Here is a 23,880-nt window from a genome sequence, read left to right on the forward strand (position 1 = left end):
GAATTGTGTGTTGAATGGAAGACTTGATATTTTGGGTGTTTATTGGTTTATTTCCATTATTTATGTTTTGATAAGTAGCTTATTGTGGGTTGAACTCAAATACAACAGCTCAGGTTTGTCCCTTCTGAAGAATTTTATATTGTAATAAAATCTCATTGGCTATGATTGGATTGTTGCTCGGCTATATGCGGCAAATAGGTCGTGTTTCATTTAATCATCTGGCAAAGCGCACGGCGGTAAATGACCCGCATGGCAGCAGAAGTGATTAGGCCGATGTTTGCATTGTCCATGCTGGACAGTGCTGTGGGCTCAGGCCGCATAAAGCACTGGAAAATCCACAGGCGGCGAGGGATCGGTGACAGCGGGATTGGGCATTGAGCGTGCTGCTGACCAGCCTGGATGTTGGCGACATGTTTGAAAGAATTGCGCTGAGCTCACCGATGCTTTTGTTTGCCGCAAAAACCGTTTGTTGGCAGCTACATTTTGACTGCTTGATGTTTATCTGACTCTTGTTGTTTTAGAAAGCTTTGTGTCCACCACACTCCAACACATATAGACTCGCTGTTTCATCATAATGTGACACTGCCACTTTTGTGGTTGTAACTTTTATGTGCTGCTATTTTATATCTGGTATTTTATGATTGTCATATTAACACAGAGGTGTCCAAACCGGTCCTCAAGGAGCTGCAGATGATACAGACATTCCAGTTACATTAAACATATTATATAGATTATTATAAGTTATTACATCTATTTGATTTTTCTTCTTTTGAAAGACTTCATGATGAATATTAAACATCCTCATTGGTCATAAACATACCCCAACTTGTAACACAACTGTGTTTGGAAAATTATTTTTCATCATTGAAGCTTTGATTGAAGGAACACCGTCTTTATGTAGAAGATAAACGTAAGGAGTCTTGTTTTTGTCACAAATTGAAAACTTAACCAGATGGGATCCACACAAGAACCTGTATATTTATTGGATGCCTGAAATGAACTGACTGGTTGACATTTGTAGATGTTGCCACACTAATGTGGGAAAATGTGATGACAGTAAATAACTAAATAAGTCCAGTTTGCATTAAAATATTAAGAGAAATGTCTCCTTCAAAAATTCATCTGGGAAAGGGACAAAAAAGTTTGAAAGAAAAGGCCGGGGGGAGGGAGACAGACATCCCTGTGCACTCATGTAAGTGAATGGAGGTGAATGAGACACAATTTAAAAAAACAAAAAAACAAAAAGAGTCCATGCAGAAGGAGAGAAGAGAAGGAGCACAACGCCTGTGTTGTGTTTGATTCCATCCCATTCAGGCCTTTCTTTGCCTTGGAAACTTGTATTTTTTTCCCACCTTCTTCATCTTCAAACAACTCTTGCACTTCCAACTTACAAGAAAGACGGATTCTTCTATTCAAGGTCAGGCATTTCTTGGGGAGGATCCACAAAAAAAGAGGCAATTTTACCAAATGCAAGCAAAAACACTTGAGATTCCCACAAAGTCAACTCGTGCCAGACACTCATAAGCTTGAACAAATGAATAACTCAATACCTAGCAGCCCATATATATGTATAGTATTTGATTGTTTTGGTAGTTATTACAAGAGATGTCAAGATGGATTGAACATCAATGGAAGCCAAAAAGTTATAAAAACAAATAAGAATATTACATACTTTCATCGTCGCTGTCTGCGGAATCATGCTGTAGAAGACAAACACAAGAACAGATTGATTAAATATAGGCTTAACGTGATTTGCAAATCATTCTATTCTGTTTTTATGTTTAACAAAACATCCCAACTTCATTGTATTTACACTATGCACTACTTAGCCGCCAGGGACATCATGAAAATTATGTGGGACAACAATGCAAAAATCCACGCCTACAAGGATTAGCGTAATTAACAAAACCCACCTCTACATCGGGACAATCTAGGTCTGGTAGATCATCTCCTCCCATGGTGTTCATCATCTTGAATCAAGACAATGCATCCATCAATTTCTGTGTGCTTTTACTATACGTATGTGTGACTTTTACAGGCGTTTTTGGCACTTACCTCTGAGAACTTGTCAAAACTATTTAAGTCTTCATCTGAGTCGTCTTCCCAGTCTTTCCAGTTATTAAAGTCCACGCTGAGGAAGTTGCACTGATCGAGAAAAACAGATCAATTAAGTGCCCTTTTTAATCAATATTTTACAGCAACTGGAATTCTGTTTCACGTATTTGCACAGCTACATTTTTATTTCTTAACCCTTGCAAAAAGATTATTTTATACTTAGGGGTGGGGGGGTTATATTTGATGTACCTAGACTTTTGTTGTTGTTGTTTTTTAATCACCTATTAGATAAAAAAAAAAACTGGCATGGATTGCAGAATCCATGATAAGCATTAGCTTTTGAGAAACAGAATTTAAAAAATACTGCTTTAAACATTGAATGAAATATTTATAATGGCTTCTAAAGAGCCTGAAACAGACAGGTTTCCTCTTTGGCTTTCAACGTCTAAGCGGAAAACACGTCAAGCAGCATTAGGGAATAAATTGTGTTGGGACTGTATTTGTGGAAGACAAGTAGCCAAGCATTACCTTTGTCTTTTCTTTGGTCAGTCGAGGCCACGCCTTTCCAGTCTCTGCTTTTCGTAAACAACACAACACTGACCTGTCTGTACGCCTGTGTTTCGATTCCTATATACATAAAAAGACAAAAGGCGTGGAGTAATGCAATACGTGGCCCAGCATCATTTCCGCTATATAAAGCCCAGAACGGTACATTATACATGACAGACTTACTTTGGGGTTAATCTCCCCATAAAGTTCCACCGTATTCTGATGTTTCGTGTCATCTGTTCCAATGGCACAACTGTGTCGAGAGGAGAACAGATCAATACAATAACAGGATCAAAGCAGACATGAAGAGCAATGAAAAAGAATCACCTGAAATCAAGCGTCTTCTTTTCAAATTTCACACGGACATCTTTACTGTCCTCCACGCAGAAATCTATGAAGACGGAATCCCTTCTGTCGTACCACTTGGCTGTTGCCGGCTGCCTTGATTGACATATGAAACAACACTTAGGCCACATTATTTCAATTTAGTAGAATGCATAACAAAATAATTCCAGAACATGCAAATCAGTCAAATATTTGCAGATTGCTTTTGATGCAACTTTTCAATCCTATTAGTTGCATAGGGGTGAGTTTTGTAGATCAATGCCAGACACATGAATATAGATAGCCAAAATTTTACAGGTCTAATCGCCTGTGATGCGTGTATGAAACGAAATGAAAGGGAATATCAATGAGTACTTAGAGTAATATATCTGATACTATAACACTAGCGACATACTCTTGTTGCAGAAGTCAAATACATTCATTCATTTTTTTTGTTCCGGTTATCGTCACAAGGGTGCTAGAGCATATCCCAGCAAACTATAGACATAAATGGGAGGGGAAAATAAAATAATCCGATTTTTTGTTTATTTATAATTGTTCATTAGCCGCATACCCCTACGAGCATGACCCCATTGCTTGGCTGGTGGGAAGCTAACTCGAACATGCGCCCAGTTAAAAACGAAACTAAAGCAGAAAACAATTTCAAGACTTTCCCGAGGATGGAATGTGGTCAAAAGCATAATAGGTTCTTTCGAGAAATGTTTCTGGTTTATACACACCAGATCCATTGAGCTTTTTTTGTCTTGACATGCACGTGCGTTTCGTGTGAATACACGGATGCGGCTGAATCATGTGCTAGCCTCAGCTAATGATTAGCTGCAACATGAAAAGTACATAGCTACTCATTTCTCTAAGGAAGTACACTCATTAGACAGAAGACTTACATCATCACTTTTTTTGCAATTTAACTCCCCCGTCAGACCGCGGATTCGACAGTGTGTGCTTTGTAGCTATCTGTGAAGGCTAGTAGAAAGATTTGCGAGACATAAATCGCTAACCGGATGACAAGGAGCCTGGACAGATATCACGGGATTATAATGTTCTCGCGTGACCTACGCGCAGCTTTCTCCTTTCTCCCAAATCATAGATACGTACTAAACCTGCCTACATTTTTTTAGCAACAAAAGTTGGAAAACTACGGAACCGTAATGCATTCACTTGGAAAAAAACGCACTTTTTTAAAAGTAATGAATTTCTTGTTTTTAAATTATTTAAATTTAATCATGTTTGGCTGGTACTTTATGAATACTGTATTACCAATACATCAATTTAAATAGTTTATATAAAATAAGTCCTGTTATTTTTATTATAAATGCAGTGATTTGAGTTAACTTCCTTCTATGGAAACAATTGCTCGTATATATATTTTTGTTTTGCAATGTGTGAAAACAAAACTATTTTGGTCTGCTCAAGATTCTCTTGGCTCTTATAACACATCAAAATGCATAGTTGTTACTACGCAATCAATGGAGACAGAAAAATCAAATACTTAATTATATCTCAATTAAATCAGCAAAGATGACTGATCAATAGAATGAATTATTTGGTAAAGTTTGGGGGGAAACTGTATTGTCCATAGTCATTTAAAATTAATTTAGATAACCCATAATCACAACTAATGTCTCAAAGGACTTGTGTGCCTGGCCACATTTAACAAACAATTATTAGTCATTGCTCTGAATATCATATAAAGTGGTTGTTGTGTCCGGCCCGCAGTTGTGGGGTCGAGGGTTTGATTCCAGGTTGGTCCTCACTAAAATGCATATATATTAATACTTTTCCGGTTGAGAACCTCATTTGTTTGAGCTGAAACCTTTAGCCCAGATATGTCGGGCGTTTAGAATGTTTGTTGCTAAAAGGTCAGGGGTCTTAAATAAAAGATAATAGCCGACTCATAGCACTTATGAAGTTGCCCTCTCCATCTTCTCAACAGCTAAGCTTTAGTCTATTATTAGTGATGAATCAATGATGCGGGACAGTCTTATGTAAGATCATTGCACTTCTTTGAAGAGTTCAAAGATACTTCTCTGATGCCATCACTGATGCTGAACACAATCTGTGATCTGGAGCATATGGATTTTTTTTGGTTCAAAATGTACAAGCTGTAGGAGACATATTGCCATAGAGTGCACCGCCAGGGATGTAAGGTCAGTGTTTCATGCTCGATACTAGCTTTAAATTAAATGTTGCTTTGGAATAGTAAAAGTCTCTTAAGCGAGAATGGCATGACCTCACGTGTCTTTTCTGAAGGCCATTTTAGGAATCTGTACAGTACAAATGGGCCATTGTTTAACTCGACTGGCAGTACAATACATTTTAAACCAATACAGAACTTTAGCCTTTGCTAAACGTGCGTGTATCACGTGATCCCCGTTGGAAAGCTAGACAGCCCAGTCAATAATATTTGGAGTCCAATTTAAAAATTGGAAAAGCCCTATATAATACTTACTACCAACCTCGGCAAACTAATTATTACTATTAATGATTTCAATTCCCCTTATTAAGCGATGAATAAAATGTACAAATGCAATGCGGCACACATTTACTCACATAGGGTGCACGTGAAAGTCTAAAATTTTCTCCAAAAATGACAGCTTTCTGACTCGCTATACTAATTATATACTAGGTACGTATAGTGAAAAGGCGGACGGAATCATCGTGCGCATATCATCACGACAAGATAAGACCCGAAATGGGTTAATAAACAAGATCGGTTTAACAAAAACACTTTAAAAATCCCGTACAAAAGTTTTTAGATGGAGTATACAATTTGAACAAAAACGTATAAAATACGGGACAACATATACTGAGTTGACAGGTTTGCCATACTGTCCATTTATCAAGTTTAGTCATTATTACTTATTAATGCTAAAAATTAAAGTTACCTATATTAAATTCCTAACCTCTAAACATGTCCTGAAATATCCATTTTGCATAACGTAGAATATTTTGGAAACCTTTTCAATGAAATATTAGGTTTAAAAGCATTTGAATTCTTGGAAAGGCAATGACTTCAAAATATGATGTCATTTTTGAAAATATCAAAAATATTTAAGTCGGCCCGGTGGATGAGTGGATAGCGGGTTGAAATTTAGCAATTGAGGGAATTTTGAAATATAGAAAATGCATGGTAGAAGTTATAAAATGTTTCGAAAATGTTGAAGTTGAATGTGGAATTTATGTGGACGTGTGTAAAGTACCAATACAAGCAAATCTATTCATAGACTTTGATGACTTGGATACGCGTTATCCGTTGAACACGTTTAGGTTCGAAAGTTCTCTAATTGTCATGTTATGTCATATATTTCTCATATTTTGCAATATATGACGATGCTATTTCGTCAGGGGAAAGCCAGTCAGTCGCCTCTGAAGCCACGACGTCAACATTGACGAACTTCCGGGATACATTTAGTATTATTTTTATTCTGGGTTTGGCCACCCTTTGAACGCAACTGCCAATTTTGGCTCCAACAAAGTAGGCGATAGACTCAAAATTATTTGATTTAATTTAAACAAGGGGAAAACCTCAACGCGTGACGACGACAAAGTGTCACGTCGTCTTGATGACGGTTGGCAAAAAGTCCAAAAACATTACAAAATCAGGTGACGTCTAAAAAAATGTCAAGTATTTGCCTGAGATGAACAAAAATCGCGTTTGGATGCCATGTCTTGACAGGACAAGAAGACGAGACGTTTTAAAAGCTGCACAAATGGACTTCCTCTTCCTTGTTTTGTAGCTTATTGGGTACACAGCTGCTAAATTAAGCTCGCCGCTAGCTTTAGCTTCAAAACAAACAAATGACGGAACCGCGCAACTAGCGAGCGCAAGACAAGGTGGAGGTAAAAAAAATCCTACTAAGAATAAAAACATCACCAGGAAACACATCGACGGCGATTCCGATGTTGCGAAATCGCTGAATCTCCCGTCGGAGAATGGCGGACCGCAGAGCAGCTGAGATAAAGTTCACTCCAACGTATCTTCTGATATTGCTTACCCTTACTCGCTATCTGGAAGCCTCCGTTGGCATTGAGGGGATTTATGGGCTCACAAGGTAACATCGCTCAGTGTGTGTATGTGTGTGAATTTGTGCGTTGTTTTATTTTTACGTGACCTGACCTGTTGTTTACTGACGCCATTTCTAATCAGCTGATCACAGCTGAAGTGTAGCGTGTCGGCGTTAACGCATCGTTGCGCTCAACCTTGAAAATGTGACGCGATTGATAAAAAAAACAACAACAAAAAATGTGCAGAAAGCCTTGGCGGATCTTGACTTGAAATCCTCCACAACACTTGTTTGATGTGTGCTTCTGCAGTTTCATCTGATGAGATGAGCGTGCGTGCTGGCCAGGGGAGCGATGAGGTGCTGGTCTCTCAGGCCGTTTGGGACTACCTGGCCGCCGCCGGTAGGCCTTGGCTTCTCGACTTCCAGCACAAGCAGGGCATGAACGCCGGTATCGTCCGGCGAGGCGAGAGAGGGGGCTGCTGCGCCGTCAGACTGCAGCCGGCGCTGGGCGCCAGTCCCGCTGGCGTGGCGGATGCACGGGTTTCCACTGAGACGCGCAAAGCCTTCATCGATCTGTGCCGCTGTGCCCGCAAAGAAATGAGTAAGCAGGACGGCGGACCCAAGCGAAAACGCACCCTATTGCCCTGGAGGGGAGAGCTGGAGTCCAACGACGAGGGCGGCCCCATCCAGGTGGCGGCCCAGCCTCCGCCCCGCCGCTCCCAGAGACAACAACAGAAGTTTCGCAAGTCTGCGGACGAAGAAGCCCTCTCCGTTCTCCACGAGGCGACCCACCGGATAGACTGCGCGGCGACTTCTCACAATGACCCTGACGACGACGACGCCGCCTCTTGCTCTATCTGTATGGGAGACATTGTGGACAAGAGCACCCTGGAGAAGTGCGGCCACTCCTTCTGCCGGAATTGCCTGGATCAAGCTTTCAAGGTGAAGAAGGCCTGCCCCGTGTGTCGTCTGGTTTACGGTCAGCTGATCGGTAACCAGCCTGCCAATGGCACAATGATTGTCGAGCGGGATTCTACCCTGCATCTCCCAGGTCATGAGGCCTACGGGTGTATCTGCATCATTTACAGCTTCCCTGCTGGCTTACAAGCGGTGAGTACCCAACTGGATGGTGGGATTGCATGGAACACTAGGATGTGGGAAATGCACTGATTAACCATGCAACAAAAATATGATTCGATATGTTATTGATGGAGCGTGTTGTATACTCTTGTTGCCACCAGCCAGAACATCCAAACCCGGGTGTGCGGTACCCAGGAACTGACCGTCTGGCCTACCTCCCAGACAGCCCCGATGGAAACCGCGTGCTGGGTCTGCTGCGCCGGGCCTTTGAGCAGCGCCTTACTTTCACCGTCGGTACCTCCATGACGACAGGCTTGCAAAATGTCATCACCTGGAATGACATCCACCACAAGACCTTAATATGGGGCGGGCCCCGCTGGTACGTATTAATAAGCTTTTAGTCACTTGGTACCAATGATATTTAAAGGCCCACTTTCACCTCGGGGCTGAATTTCATAGATTTGACTACACTGAGCCACAATCCTGTAAAAAATAAACCCAAAAAAGTGCTAAATGTAATTTTAGTCACATTTTTCTGTTGCCTAGGAAGCCAGAGTCAATTTCAGGGAGTGCGTTGTGTAGAGGAAGTTTCAATTTCAATTCTGTGGCAACTAGCGTTTTTGTTTTGTAACGAGAAATTATATAATTTTATCGGAAAAATGGTTAAAACGTGTTGTGTTGGTCTGAACGGTTACATAAATTATTTGATAGTTGTGGCTTTGTGAGTTATTTATTTCCAAAGGTTTTTGACAAGATTATATCGTTTATTTAGTGTGTAAAAATTTGTGATAGTGGGTCTTTAAAGTACACACTGGCCAGATAGAGGACAATATAATTTTTTGTTGTTTTTTGTTTGTGTGCCTGTATTTTTACCATTTGAAAAACATTTTTGTCCTTTTCAGTTTTGGCTACCCAGATCCCACTTACTTGGTGCGGGTGACAGAGGAGCTCCGAGAGAAAGGCATCACTGCTGACTGAAATCAAAGGGCTTTCATTGCTGGAATGGAGTGTGTCACATCAAGATGATGGCAGGTTGTGCTATTTCTCTTGAAGATTGGGAGCTGGTCCTCAGCAGACAGGTGCTGCTGCTATAGCAGCAGATTTCATGCTCCCCGCCTGAGTTGACTTGAATTCCGCGCTACTGCGTGTGGAAGGCGACAGCGAGTCTCACTATCTGCCACTTGTTTGCTTTGGCAATAGCACTTGTTGCACTTGCTGTATATTTTCTTTGTCAAACACTCTTGCTTTCATGAAGCCCTGTTTTTCTCCAGGATGTTTATTTCTGCTCATGAAATTGCCTCATTTTTCTAAGCACACAGTTGTCCCCTTGTTGGCTTAAGTCTTAAATTGTGTATTCTTTCTGAGATGACGGTGTAATTGCGTCACTAAAAAAGAATTAAGCAATGGGATGCACTTGAAGGCACTTTCTTTGCACCTATTTTCTTCCAGTTTTTTTCCAGCAGCAGTCTGTAGTTGCTTGATGTCATTAATTCAGAATAAATTTCTCCCCACCGGGTCCATCTTCAACTAAAATGGGGAGGATGTACGTAGTTAGGTGGCTCTCGAGTCATTTGTCACTATGTCTCACAGGTACTGAGCCCATATGACCTAGATGTTAGTCCTGTGCTCATCTAATTACCAGTTACCAGATTTATGAAGATGTCAAATATGAAGGGCATATTAGCCACTAAACCAAATCAAAAGGCACAAAAGCTCTTTAAGAAAAATTTATTCTATGCCTCTGTCCCTGTCAGACTGGGAGATTTACCTGCTAAAGCACTCATTTTAAATGTTGTGTATATATATATTCTTCTAGATTGCTCTATGATATCATACCTGTCAACTGGTACGTTCTCGCCGTAATTGGTACAACTGAAAGCCCATTTTTATATTGGTACGCTGTACACATGAAAATGGTACGCTAAACGGTGATTTTGAGAAAAAAAAATAAATTAAGGCTGCGGCACTTTCTAGCCATTTTTCACCATCCGCCATTGTTTCTTCCCGGAAACGCATGTCTGCCAAGTGATATATGTACCGGCGCCTCTGATTGGCTAAAAAAAAAAGATCATGATAAACATTTCGTTTTGTAACACTTTCACCATGTGATTTCCGTTTCCTGTTCCCTTGTTTATGTTTACTTTCATTTTCACTTGTTGTTCGTGATTTTTTACAAAAAAGTAAAGTGGTAAGATTTTCCATGTATTTATACATATATGTAAGGGCGAAAACAAAATTTGGTAAGATCACAAATGGTTCGAGGTTGACAGGTATGTGATATGCAGTTTGGGAAAACGATGAGAAAATTTAGGCGCAAATTTGAATTTTTCTGATGTAGAATGTGGATTATTTTGTGGTGCCTTTTGATATTAATTGGAGTCCAAGAATGTTTTGGGTGTATTCACATGTTTGCTAAACATTGTAGCAGAGGTAGTGTCACAATTTCACTTTTGCTTAAGTGGGTCACACTTTGAATTTTTGTGACAAAAAAAGACTTACCTGACAATGAAAAAATGGCCATTGGTAAATTTACAGTTTATCTGATAATTGTTTTAGTTAAAAGATGTGATGCATGCAGAGCCATGCCAACTACTATCCAAAATTAGTTAAAAACATTCCAGGATAGTAAATTGATAAATAATCTTTGTTTTGCTGAATTAGTGAGCAATGTAACAAAAAAAACACTGCAAAAAAATTAGAAACCAAGTTTTATTTTTGCACTTTGCCATACTTTTAAATAGCACTTGCTTTGCCTGTTTGTTTGATTATTTTGTTGTTGTTGTTTTTTTTAAATGGGACCACAAAAAAATATGAAATGTTTCCCCTAGTGCCCAGGCATACTCTCCCATTTAAATGAAGTTTAGGGATATTTTGAGCCTGAAATCTTATAATTCACTGATCACTTGCATTCCTCCCATGTGTTTTTGTTCAAGGGACCAACTGATTTTTTGGACACAAGATTGTAGTTTTGCAAAAGCTACGGTGTAAAAATTTCTATGCATAATATTATGGAAGCATGAAAGGAGCTTATACAAGCTTACAGATGGATACGATTGCAATTTTGCTTCTTTGTCAATGGTACCTTGTTGATTTTCTGAATAATGTGCTTTACATTTTAATACTTGAATAAACATTTTGTTTGGCAATGTGTGAAATATTTAATGGCTCTTCTAAACTACACTAAAATGAATCCACGTTTCCTGTATTCGGGAGGTAAAAAATACTTGTTTTTTCCCCCACACATATACTACACTGAATTATAACCACATGATATTGTAAATCCGTGGCTGGTGGTCTATCTTTTCCGGGATTGGCCCGCTACCAATCCAGGGTGTTTCCCACCTCCTGCCCATACTTGGTTCTAGGTTCTAGCACCCCCCACAACCCTTGATAGGATAAGCGGTATGGCAAATGAATATTTAGGTCTAAAATCTCAGTATACCCTATAACTGGTGTTATTAATAATTAAATTGATGTCTTGGATGACATGACTCATTTGTAAACCGTAAATTGACATATTCTAAAGCGGCAAAAGTTAAAATTGAGATGAGATTTATTATAATTTCATGGTTGAAAAAAAATGCGTAAAAAAAAAAAAGTATAAAATTAAGTTAAGTCAAAAGTTGTGTGATTTCCTGCTCCTGAGGCTATAACGAGGATGGACCTGGTCAACCTGTTTGTCTTCCACCAGGATGCTGTAGACCACCGGCGAGGAAGCAGAGTAAGTAGAGCGCCGACGAGAATATCGGGCTGGACTCGCTGAGGCATCATGGGTAATGATAGGCTGCACTGACATGTCTCCCACTGTTGTGACCAGCGTACTTCTCTGGAGGCTATCGGAGCTCCAACCTGCGCACATACACACACACTTTGGTTATTGCTCTGCCCGCTGCCATAAGTGGAAGTTTTGAACTGACCAATGATTGACAGGTGCGCCTGATCCGATACATCTGTGCTTGGAGAGACTAATGTGCTGCCCTCTTCTTCGTTTATTTCTTTCTTCACAAGTGTCTGCTTTCGTCCTACCTGTAAAAAAACAGCTATGTTTCACTTTTTTTTAATTTTTTTTATTCAACACATTTGACCTAAGAACGTTTCTTACCTTCACTTGTAACTGGGGTTCTTCAGTCTGTTTAATTTGGCCAAAACTTTCTGTGGACATAGACACTTTATTTTCTCTGACTCGGTTTAATGACATTATTTTTTATTTCTCAGTGGTAAAACAAATAGCAAAGCTGCCTTGTAAAGTACAGTGTAATCCACAAACTGACCTGCTTTCTGCAGCGTCTCCTGCAGGCGACATTGCGTTTCTTGGAGCTGCTTCAGGACCAGAAGACTCTGCTGATTGGGGTCAATGTATCGCATGCACACCCAGAGGAGAAGAAGCACCGCCACGGCCACCATGAACTTCCGCAAAATGGTGACATAAAAACTGACCATCTCCTGCAGATGCAAACCACTTGTTACACAAACGCGAGTGCAACCATCAGGGCCTTCACACACACACCATGTGTTTGTGTTCAGGATAATCAGAAGTGGTCACAAATTGGTAGATCTTTCTCTCCGTATAGAAGTTCAAACCCACCAGGGCCATCAAGGAAAACCTGCAAACACAGAAAACAGGATGTATGCCAGGTTACTCATCGGCGCTAGGAATTCTGGAGGAGATACCTGGCTTTGGAAGAGCGCTGGGTGGAGGTGAGAAGAAAGGAGGCAAAGAGGGCCGCGGCATTGTACAAGCAAGACGTGATGCTGTGAGCCTCCATCATCAAGAAGTTTTGCAGGAAGGACACTCTGGTGAAGAGTTCTGAGAGCGCCACCTGCTGCTCTTTAGAGACAATGCTCAGTTCGGAGAACATTGACCGAAGACCTGTAGAATTCATGCCATATTGACAGTCATGTCCCTAAAAGTTGTTTACAGAGGTACACAGTGGTGTCTTATAGTTCAACATTTCCCTTGAAATGAATGACTTCAATTCTCTAAATAGGGTTTGTACTTTGTATCATCATATGTACATAAAACTAGAAACGTCAGGAAGAGAATAGTGTGTGTAGTGTGTAAAATGTGTGTGTTTGCTTGTCTTGCCCTGGGTGGAGTCTCTCAGGGTGATCCTAAGCTCCTCGCCACTGTCCAGAATCTCCCGTTGTGCCTGCAGTGCAACATTCTGCGCTTCAATCAGGTCCTCAGCCATCTGCTTGGTTGACTCAAGCTGTTCCACAACACCTGCAGAGCTCTCTGTCAACCTTAAACACCCACAGACATCCACCAAAGGTTCATTTCTTGAAGTCATGTGTCCTTTGAATTATTGATTTATATAATAGCCTTTATCTTACAATGGGGAGAATTGTCCATTCAAGGCAGGGTTGGCCAAGTCCAGTCCTCGAGAGTCTGTTTTCCATATCTCCCTCCTCTACCACACCTTAATTAAATGATCAACTCATCAGCAAGCTGTCCAGAAGCTTCATATCGATCCCAATTATTTGATTCAGGTGTGTTGGTGGAGGGGGACATGGAAAACAGACCGGATAGGGGATCTCGGGGACTGAACTTGGCCATCCCTGGTTTAAGGAGACAAACCTAATGGCAGAGATGGCCTTGTTAATTTTAGAATCTTGTGGCATTCTGGAAAATGTTGGAATTTTCATTTTCAAATAACTTGCCTAACAGTACACATCTCAAGACACACTTCCTGATTTGCTTCTTGGATGTCTTAACTAACTCAATGGATCCCATCACCCACAAAAGTCCAGGGTCTCAATCGTTATCACATCACACTGACCTGTGCATTGTGTTTTCAGCTCGGTTATGCCAGGCTTCCGACTGAAGGAAGTGACAAATGGCGTGGGCGTGCGTGAAGAACTCTGTATAAGTATTGAAGGCCACATTGTCCATGGAAACGGTGCACTTGCTGACCTCTGACCCCTCAGGGCAAACTGGGAATTTCCTGCCCGAGCTGAAACACAGAGTTCAAATTTGATGGTTTCTTTCATTCGTTTTCTTAAACACAAGGGTCGCAAGGGGTTCTGGAGCCTATCCCAGCTAACTACAGGCAAGTGGGTGACACCCTGAATCGGAGGGCAGCCAATCGTAGAGCACAAGGAAACAGAAAACCATGGCCACACTAGGGACAACTTATTTGGGTCAACCAACTTAGCATGGTCGAGCTGTAAGAATTAAAAAGGGAAAGTGAAGCAGTAAATCAGTGAACCTGGTTTTACACTATAGTTTATCAGGATTTTTATTAGTTTATTTCCACACGTTTTTAATTCCATCAGATACCTGATTAAAACCTAACTGTAAGGATTAAAAAGGGAAGTTAAAGCAGTAAATCATTGTAACTGATATACCATTCGGAAGGAACGTTAACGACAAGAAGTGTTCTCACCTGCTTAGGTGACAGTGTGTGAATTTGAGCGCGAGGAGGCCTTGGGACTCTGACGTCATGTCCACACATTGCATGTCCACCTCTTCCAATGCACGTGCCCAACACTCGCCATATTTGGAATTTTTTGCTAGGCTGCGAATGCGCCTCAGCTCTACGTGACCCCACTCGATGTCCTGGGCCGGTTCGCCAAATCCAGTGGGAAGCAGCAGCAGAACAGACAATAGCAGCACAGATGACGCCATGCAAGTCACCAACTTCCTGTGCCAACAGCTCAACCAATCACAGAGCTTCATTTGAACCCTGTTAAATATCAAGACAGTTTTGTATTTATGAACAATGTAATCATAAAAAGAATATCTATAAATGTGTCACAAAAGACATGAGAATAATTAATGTAACATATCCTCCAAACATTAAAACAAAATTAAACGATTGTTGCCAGGCCTCCAGTCAAATTTAATTGGACATCACCACTGATGGCAGTTAAAACTGATGACTCAACACCAACTTTTCATGTTGAAATAGATTTAATCCCTATAACTGTCAATTTAAGTAAATGAGTTGATGGCTACAATGAACAAAATAATCCAAAGGTATAAGGATTTTAGTATACGTAAATACTTGTATTTACACGACATTTACTTGTTTCAACAGGATTTTGACCCTTCACCTAATGGAGAGGTGCTTTTTAAGTGAGTAGATCCATCTAGTGTGAAAGATGAAAAGTGCAATGTAGGCTGCATTTAAGCCTCTACTACGGGTCATATTCAACAATATTTTCATCATTTGCTGCCAGCAAATAAAAACTGGGCAGCAGGCCGGAGTTAGCCAGCAGTTTATAAACTCCTGGTAAGGCCACAGTTGTCCCGTGGGCTGTAGTGCTGACCCCCTTGCAACATGGAACAGTATTCTCAGTTTGATATAACATCGCAAGTAAGCAACAATGGGGTCCTACAAATGACTAACATCTATGTACATAATGCATAAGTCGAGGTCATATCCACAACATATTTAGCACTTACCTTTTCTGGTAACCATAAAGACAAGTCCTTAGTTGTCATGAGTTTCTGACTTAAAACCTTCTTCCCTGGTAGCGTCGGAGAAAATCAAAGACTGTGATGGGTAGATAACAATATCACAGAAGATGAAAGGTATGAAAGGTAACTGACACTCAATCTGGTTCCGCCTCTATGGCAAGAGGCCTGTATCAAAATATAGTTAATGAACAAATAGTGAATGATGACAAACGGGTGACTGGCGACCAGTCTAGGGTGTAATCTGCCTTTCACCCTGAATAAGAAGAGATAGGCTCCTGTAATGTACAGAAGATGAATGAATAAATGAAGCAAATGAGTAACTTTTTTCTATGAACTCTATTGAAATAATATAGGTAGTCTGATAGAGGAAACATAATTTTGGAATGAATTGGATAACCAGAAAGGATATGGACTAAATAGTTATCCAATCTAATAACTTTACTCATCCCGTATTTAAGATATGCACACAAAATAAGATTGTTTGATGGAGAGATAAAAATCTGTCTTTAATCTAGATAGAAATGTTATCCTATTATAATATTTTTAGTCTCATAGGAAATCTGTCAGCTGTTGTGTTTTTTTTTAAGTGTTTTCATCCAGTAATGAAAGAAAAGAAGGTGTGCATTTGCCAAATTTGTGCTGGTCCAAAATTGGTTGGCTGTGCGTGCACGTGTGCTTGTTTATTGATGAGAGGAGACTTTAAGGGGACAACAAACGCTTTTAATAAGAAAAAGCAACTAAGAACCCAGTAAAAACTAGTGAGTACAGTGACAGTGTATTGAGTTGAAAGCAGAGTACTATTATTCAGCAGCTATGAGGTCACCACATTTCACTACTAATTCTAGGAACAACATGGCTGCTGGCTGACATGGTGGCTTCTGGCAAGATGCGTGAGGTTATAGGCACTAGACTCTGGAACATGCAATATGGCGGCTGCTTACAGTGGTCCCATTCCATCTGACATAACACAGCTACGGGGCTTGAAGGCCACCAAACACCGCTAGAGCAGAGGTGAGCTTGGATAAATGTCAGATGACACACAATCCAGCAAGAAGATTCTCCAGTGAGATGCACTTTTCCAACCTCCACATTTCCAAGCTGTCAAAGAGATCAAAACTCCCATATGGCTATGTACAAATACCCTATTGCTTTCAAATTGGGAGGTCAAGAACGTGTTTGGATGTTTGACTTCTCTCATCAGTGATTTACGATATATCTTATTTTACTAGCGGAATCATCAGGCCACACAACAAACAATTGGAGAAAATTGGAGATTGACTACCAATCTTTGTTTGTCATGTTTGTTTAGGGTGACTGACCGCAGCAATGGATCCGTCAGATCTAGATTTAAAGTTATGACAATCAATACGTCAAAAATACCTTATTCCAACCTATGTAAATGTGCCTTATTGTTAAATAATGACACCCCAGAGAACAGTATGCTTCAACTGTGCTCTGCTCAATCAAAAAAAATCTAAATATCCTAATATACATGGAACAGAATGTGATGAAAAGAGAGAAGCAATAGTTTTAACACCTTAAACAAATTAAACTTTAGAATTCTATGACAATATGAATGACATGTTAGATAAAAATTGTGGTCACATTTACCAGAAGAAAATGGCCAGACAGGCCCACTATTTTATAGCTTTTTACCCTTTCCCACAAGCAAATCCTGCTATGTGAGGATATTAAGGAAATGGTAGTTGTCCCGTTTCAAACATCCAAACAGGTCCAAAATTGTGAAATTGGAGAATTTGAATCTAGATGGCCATGACAAATTATAGGCTCCATTCTCAAATGCTTTTGTTCGTTAAGATGTCAATTCAAATACTGCATTCACTTGTTCGCTTTATCCTTGTCAAACCTGAACATTTGTTTGATGGTTTTAAACATTGGGGAAACAAAGCAAAAACAACAAGAATTTGACAAGATAGCAAATAGTTTTTCAAATTTTGAATGATGGTGTATGTAGTTTGATGCTGCAACTTTCCCCAACAACAGCATGGACCTCTACTTTTGAATCTTCAAATGACTGTTCCAGAACATTCAAGACAAAGATAACCCTTACTGTAAACATGACCTTGTTTTCCCATTAGGACGAGAACCAAAGAGAAGAAGCAGCTCCCGTCCAAGTGGATTTGCTTTAACTGAACACAAACTTCCTTTGGGAAACACAACCACGATTGCAGAACGACTCATATGTGAACCAAACATGACCGTCTTTTGACTTTCAACTTTGGGATGCAGCAAATCAAATATGTTAGGAGTTTTTGAAGCCGTTGAACTGAAGGGATTGTCAGTCATTCCCGCATTTGGGAGTGTCAGTCAATTACAGTTAAACTTTAAAGCTGTGTAGACGAAACAAACAATGAATATAAAACATAAAATAAACGGGTTGAACTCTGGAAGCAACATTTTGTTGAAGACATTATAATTAACTGTTTGTTTTCATTTCCAAACTGCTCCCTCCTCACCCACTCAAATAAGCGGGACACAACAGCTGCCTTTTGCTTATGTACACACACACACACACACACAGACAAACGCGCATGCACGCACACACACACACCCCTACATAAACACGCGTGCATACACGCGCACACACACACACACTTGAAATCTATATATTCCTTTTACTGCTAGAAAATGACACCATCCATCCTTCTCGGTCATCGTCAGTGCTAGATTGGCGCGCAGATCGTTGACAAGAAGAAGAAAAGGTCGTTCCATAGAACAACAGTGCACAAAGATGGAGGAAAAGCCCTCACTGGTACCCCCTAAGTCAACGACAACGAAGCCGTCTACTTTCCCACCGCACCAACTGATCAGCTGACCCTTTCGCTGACAGCAGTCCGAGACTCGACCGTTTCCTCTCGGCTTGGACAGGGAACAGCTGATGAGGGGACCATGTCTCTAAGCTCCATACCCTCAGCCGTCGCTTCCGAATCCACACTCAACCGAGGCAGAATTTCAGTTCCAGATACAAGACCGACACTGTCTTCTGTCCCCGATCTTTCGGGTGGATCGGACCGAAAAGAACTGGGAGGACTCGCCGTGCTGTTGGAACCCCCAATTGTCTCTCCGATTTCTGAAATGAGTTCTGGTTCCACTCGTATGTCGGTTCTGGGTCTGCCTTCCATGCTGCGAGTTATGGATGTGGTGCTCAGGTCTTGAGGCTGATCACTCTGCTGAACTGTGGGCAGATTGGGAATACTGGCCATGCGGAGAGATATTTGTTGGGGTGGGAGTTGTTGCAGTTGAGGCCTGGATGGCAGTGGTTGAATCTGCGGGAATTGTTGTAGTGCCCGGTCCGGCGGAGGCCTGGACTGCACGAGAGGCTGTCGAAGTTGTGGTCTGCTTTGAATGAGAAGTTGGCGTTGCAATGTGGGGCTTATGTGTGTCGAAGGTTGTCTTACAGGCGGGGTTTGTGGACGGGGGCTGTGTACCGACTGGGTTTGGACAGGGGATCTGGGTTGGTGCCGTAAATGGGATTCGGCTGTGTTTCTGGGCTGCATTTGCGTCTCGGCTGTGGTCCCGGGCTGTATTTGCATTTCAGCTGAATGGTGGGTTCTGCTTTTTGTTTGCAGTTGAGGACGTGTTAGAGTCTGAAAGGGGGTTCTGGTTTGGAGCTGCGGTTGTGCTACTGGGGAATGGGCTTGAGGATGGGGAGGATGGACCTGCAAGACCTGGGGCTCCGACGGAGGTGGAACATCCTGAGCTGAAGGCTGAATTGTGTGCTGGACAGGCGGCGGGGTTTTTGGTTGGCATGGCTGGGGAGAAGGATGTGGGTGCCTGGTCGGAGAAGAGTGAGTAATCGGAAGTTGTGTATGGGCTTGGGTTTGACCTGGATGTGGGGTCTGGAGCATCTGAATGGGACACGGTGAAGGCGAGAGGTGTGATGGGGAGGGTATTTTTGGGGCGGCACATTCGGATTCTGTGTGTATCTCAGTTTTAGGTTCCAATTGGCTATGGGATTCAGAAGGTAATTTGGTATGAGACAAAGGAGAACTTGGTTCGTGGCGATAATGATGGCGATGATGGTGATGATGGTGATGGTGGTGTTTGTGTGGTGAGCGCTCCTTCCTTTTATGACTTTTGGAAGGACTCGTGCTACTCTGGCTACTACAAATTTCCCTTCCTCTCGTCGTCTCATCAACTTCTTCACTCATTTCCTCATCTTTATTTTCTCCTTCTCCACTTTTCTCTTTGTGCTTCCTCCCTTTGTGTGTTTTATGTCCATGTGTGTGACTTTCTTGGGGAGTAGAAGACTGTGAATGGGATTGAGACTGGCTCATTTCCAAAGAGGCAAAATTAACCTGGGAAGTTTGTGTTGGTCCTTTCGGACCGACCTCCCCTTCGGAGGAGGCCATCTTTCCGGGATCTGTTGTGCAAGATCCCGGAGTCGGAACAGACTCCCTCTCCTCAACTGTCTCTCTCGTTTTGCGTTTTTTGATTGGCAGCGCAGTTTCTTGTACGACAGGTTTGTTGGAAGACTCCTTGGTGGCTCTCCGTTTAGCCTCAGCGGCCATGATTGCGGCTGCTGTGTAGCCACCTGCTGCTGGCGTAACGGAGGTTGACGCCGACGAGGAAGATGCAGTGGCAGGTGTCGTTGGTGAAGAAGCTGAGGCTGGTTTCCGACCACGTTTTTTGGGTGCGATCTGCTGGGGGGTCGGGAGATCCTGTTCGGATTTCCTCTTCCTACCTGGACGGGACTTGACTGAAGGCAAGGTAGGAGATGACACCTAAAGGGGAGTCACCACACACACACACACACACACACATGTAAACCTCATTCATTTTTAATAACAATCTAACAGTACATGCTACTAATGATTATAAAGCATTCATGACAATGTCATGTTGGCGCACCTTGGATGTGGTCTCTTTAGCAGACTCCACCTTGCCGTAGGGCATCTTGACAAAGAGTTTTCCTGGAGATTTCTCAATGACACGCTTCATGGCCACACCCTCTGTAGCCTTGCGCATCTTCCCACTGCCTGAATACAAACCACATACATCCCTTCACTGAATTCTTGATTGCTTCATTAGCATCATTATACACTGTATAATCACCACTTTGTACCTTTGGGCCTTCCACGTCCTCTACCAGATGCTTTGACAACTTTTGGTGTCTTTGAAGGTTTCTTATCACGACGAGAGGGGCTTCCGCGTCCAGTTACAGTGAAGTCAAAATCGTTGGGGTCAGTTGTAGTGTCACCAACCTTCTGGAAATAAGCAATGAGCTCCACCTTGGACCGGAAGGCTTTTCCCTCAGAACTGGACAATAACAAAGAAAAGCTAATAGCTTTATATGTCCAAGAGCTGGACGACAGCACAGTGTTAACAGCGCATCTTACTTGATCAGGTAGACATCAAACTTCCCTGCAGATCGTCCAGACTTTCTTTGCTTGAGTTTTCGGGTCCAGCCGACTGGTAGAGAGGGGTCGTCGTACAGTGGTCCACGATCTCTGATGACAGAGCGCCGTTGTTTGGACTCACTAACAGCCACCACTTGTGAGGGGCCCGCCACCGGATCTGATGGCTAGCAGAAAAGCACCAAGAATAAACATGATTCCCATCAACATTTCATTATAAAAATGACTCTTTTGGCTCAACCTTCACCCACCGAGGTCTGTGGCTCCACCTCTGATTGTGGCAAGGTCTCTTGAGGAACAGCCACCTGTCCAACATGACGCCTTTCCTTGCGAGGCTTTTTAAGCTTAGTGAGTTGCTGTTCTTTCTCCTCTTGGCCTTCTGGTCCCTCCCCTCTGTTGAAGACACATTACAGTATTGATGATATTTTTGATGAAATCAATTTCTTCAAACCTGACATCAAATCTCATCTCATTTTCTAAACCGCTGTATCCTGATTAGGGGTACGGGGGTGCTGAAAACCCAGGCAAGCCCAGGGAGAACATACAAATTCCACACAGGTGGACTGACCCGGTCTTAAACCCAGGACCCCAGCGCGGTGAGGCCGATGTACTAACCGTTCACACCACCGGGCTTCCCACATTAAATCCATCAGTCAAAATATTTCATTTTCATGTTACTTATCCACTTTGCCAAATCATCAGTTCAAGTTTTGACATGAAACAAGCACGTGAATAGCACACTTCTTCACTGGCTGCCAGTAAAACATGAAATACATGTCTAGTGAATGTAAAGTACTTCTACTGGCCTTGGTAGCAATCCATTTCATTTAGTGAGATTTGAACTCAATCTACAAGCAGAATGTTTTAAAGTTGACTAAAACACCCAAATTTTGGTTATGGGTGTTAGCTGCCAATGTGTGCATCAGTGATTCAGGAAGTGACGCAATTACATCACATGGAGCTTCTGTTTGCCATCCAACTTTACACATGAGCGGCCAAGCTCACTCATACTTCCGCTATTTAAGGAGAGCTGCGTCTGCATGGTACAGGAAGTAATAGTTAACAAACGGATACCTGTCAAGACTTTTTAATCATAATTTTCTAATCTTTCCTGTATGGCTGTTCTGTTTTCCCCTCGATATTATGCATTTTCCGACTGGTGTGATTAATACTCTGGAGCAAATTATAGTCTGAAATTACAGTAATTAACCGCTTTGATTGAAAAGTTAAGCACAAATATCTTTGCATAATAACAAGTACACTGTTTTGGCTCCGTATTGGAAAAACAAGTAACACACATTTGCTACATGCACGGCAAGACTACTCTCTGCTTTTCCAATCTCCAATGATCGACAGAAGCAACTCGGGCTTTTGATCGACCTCTAGATTTCAAGTACTGCATAGACATACATGTACCCAACTATACAATAACCTTAAGAATGACTACACAAATGTGAAGAACTATCTTACAAAATTCTAAATTCTAACGCTTACCACGGTTCATCTGTGATCTGAACTTAACCCACCAAAAGACACAACCGCATGGCGCCTGCTTCCTGCCAATTCTAAGCTTTGCTCTTGCAATTTCCTTATATAAACAGCTTAAAAAATACATGTATTTCTGTCTAATGGCAAAAGCCTGATCCTTGTAAGCAATAAAAGTTACAAAAAGTAATCCTTGGCCATTTGCTGAACAGGATTCCTCACCACACAGATGTTTGAAGCAGTTTTCAATTTTGTTGTTGTTTACCTCATTTTAAATGTGTCTATAGTTGAAATCCAAATTGCAATACGAGGAAGGGATTTGACTGTATAGTGTAGAATTTTTGGTGGGACCCCTTTGACTGACTCAAGCGCATCAGGTTGGTCCCGGTCCTTTTTTACGGGACCGAGGATGAAACTGATGAAGCGGCAGTCAGTCACATGACGGGAAGGGAGCAGGTCAGAAAAGTAGGCCACACATTTACACAAACAACAGGACAATTTGCTGACTTTAAGCAGTGTTCCTCCAAACTGTAATCATGCTTCAGCGGAGTTCAATAGGTGACATGAGGGAAACGTGATGCCTGGCTCAGCAGCACCTGGGGCGTCGGATGCTGACTGTGGGGATTAGGGGCACGTCATGGGGTGGTACACAGGTTCATGAAGAAGTGCGTTTTTACCCACCCACTACAATGAAAACACTCTCAACGTGGAGCAATAAACTGGCTAGCAGCCCGCCAAACACCTGCGTGCTAATATCACTCAGTGCCCGAGGTTGGAACGCAGCAAGGCGGGCATGGCACTGAGCGTCGTCCCCCGGGCCGACCTCCAGGCGTGAGGGAACGGCTCCGCGACTCAGGGCTAGAGTGGCCCGGGGTAGCGGGAAGAGTCCATGGACCCGTGAATTCATAAGCAGCTAAAGTACAGACGGAGCTTAAAGTTGGTGACGTATTCCAGATAAGATCGCGACAGGCCGGTGTAAAATGAACGCACTTCGAAGTGAAATAAAAAAGACGACAGAAAGATGGCGGAGATGGCCAAAACAGCGACGATATACCAGAAGATGAAATGTTTTTTTTTTTTAAAAGAGCTTACGTACATTCTCTCCTCCTCGCTTTCCACGGCAGCCATTTTTATTTAAATAAATAATTTCATATGAAAAAAAAGCCTTCAAACATCTCTGCTGCACCCCGCCCCCTTCAGCTCCTTTTCCAACCACCGTCACTTAGCTAACATCGCGAGATGAGAGTGTGAGATGTAGAGAGGCAAACTATGATCTCGCGAGAGGTTGAGCCATCGTCTGGGATGGCGACGACTTAACTTTGCTTTCACTTATTCTTATGTATAAGTGAAAGCCACTAACGGTGTCATTGAAATAGATGAATTAACAAATAAATATAAGAAAAGTAGATACATTAAAATAAATATGTGGAGAGGTTAAAATAAAAATGATCAAACGTTACAAAAAGCAAGACCACCGAAAAAATAAACAAGCAACAAAGTTCGGAAGTTTAGAAATCCGGATAAAATTCTAGTAGAAAAAGGGGAAAAAACGGTCAAAGTG

At 41.8% G+C, this 23,880-nt stretch overlaps 4 protein-coding genes across 9 annotated transcripts; 1 reads left to right on the forward strand and 3 right to left on the reverse strand.

Annotated features, from left to right (window-relative positions):
• Positions 1 to 953: 953 nt before the first annotated feature.
• Positions 954 to 7,023, reverse strand: ptges3a (prostaglandin E synthase 3a (cytosolic)). Of its 4 annotated transcripts, none has more exons than XM_077728267.1 (8): positions 6,824 to 7,023; positions 2,932 to 3,045; positions 2,788 to 2,857; positions 2,584 to 2,682; positions 2,056 to 2,145; positions 1,914 to 1,970; positions 1,673 to 1,700; positions 954 to 1,428 (listed from the first exon to the last, which is right to left on the reverse strand). In XM_077728267.1, exons 1-8 carry the CDS (start codon positions 7,006 to 7,008, stop codon positions 1,409 to 1,411), a joined length of 663 nt encoding a protein of 220 aa, XP_077584393.1. In that variant the 5' UTR covers positions 7,009 to 7,023; the 3' UTR covers positions 954 to 1,408. The 4 variants fall into 4 exon arrangements, with proteins under 4 accessions (XP_077584393.1, XP_077584401.1, XP_077584407.1 ...); XM_077728275.1 differs by having other exon boundaries at positions 2,932 to 3,041; positions 6,824 to 6,961; XM_077728281.1 differs by lacking the exon at positions 6,824 to 7,023 and adding an exon at positions 3,834 to 3,999.
• Positions 4,991 to 9,583, forward strand: dtx3 (deltex E3 ubiquitin ligase 3). 2 transcript variants are annotated; one of them, XM_077728248.1, is made up of 5 exons: positions 6,285 to 6,552; positions 6,626 to 7,001; positions 7,264 to 8,063; positions 8,195 to 8,412; positions 8,936 to 9,583. In XM_077728248.1, exons 2-5 carry the CDS (start codon positions 6,989 to 6,991, stop codon positions 9,009 to 9,011), a joined length of 1,107 nt encoding a protein of 368 aa, XP_077584374.1. In that variant the 5' UTR covers positions 6,285 to 6,552; positions 6,626 to 6,988; the 3' UTR covers positions 9,012 to 9,583. The 2 variants fall into 2 exon arrangements, with proteins under 2 accessions (XP_077584381.1, XP_077584374.1); XM_077728255.1 differs by lacking the exons at positions 6,285 to 6,552; positions 6,626 to 7,001 and adding an exon at positions 4,991 to 5,096.
• A 1,985-nt stretch (positions 9,584 to 11,568) lies between these two features.
• Positions 11,569 to 15,494, reverse strand: LOC144200867 (uncharacterized). 2 transcript variants are annotated; one of them, XM_077723219.1, is made up of 10 exons: positions 15,442 to 15,494; positions 14,420 to 14,719; positions 13,814 to 13,987; positions 13,120 to 13,277; positions 12,705 to 12,903; positions 12,541 to 12,637; positions 12,305 to 12,476; positions 12,136 to 12,185; positions 11,951 to 12,059; positions 11,569 to 11,882 (listed from the first exon to the last, which is right to left on the reverse strand). In XM_077723219.1, exons 2-10 carry the CDS (start codon positions 14,710 to 14,712, stop codon positions 11,650 to 11,652), a joined length of 1,485 nt encoding a protein of 494 aa, XP_077579345.1. In that variant the 5' UTR covers positions 14,713 to 14,719; positions 15,442 to 15,494; the 3' UTR covers positions 11,569 to 11,649. The 2 variants fall into 2 exon arrangements, with proteins under 2 accessions (XP_077579345.1, XP_077579355.1); XM_077723229.1 differs by lacking the exon at positions 15,442 to 15,494 and having other exon boundaries at positions 14,420 to 14,724.
• Positions 15,495 to 16,749: 1,255 nt separating this feature from the next.
• Positions 16,750 to 23,527, reverse strand: mecp2 (methyl CpG binding protein 2). Its single transcript, XM_077725683.1, has 6 exons — positions 23,416 to 23,527; positions 21,086 to 21,227; positions 20,817 to 21,001; positions 20,543 to 20,736; positions 20,329 to 20,456; positions 16,750 to 20,201 (listed from the first exon to the last, which is right to left on the reverse strand). The coding sequence occupies exons 1-6, from the start codon at positions 23,445 to 23,447 to the stop codon at positions 18,285 to 18,287; spliced, it is 2,598 nt and encodes an 865-aa protein (XP_077581809.1). The 5' UTR covers positions 23,448 to 23,527; the 3' UTR covers positions 16,750 to 18,284.
• Positions 23,528 to 23,880: the final 353 nt, after the last annotated feature.

The sequence above is a fragment of the Stigmatopora nigra genome, chromosome 1, assembly GCF_051989575.1.
Source record: "Stigmatopora nigra isolate UIUO_SnigA chromosome 1, RoL_Snig_1.1, whole genome shotgun sequence".
Classification (NCBI taxonomy): Eukaryota; Metazoa; Chordata; class Actinopteri; order Syngnathiformes; family Syngnathidae; genus Stigmatopora; species Stigmatopora nigra.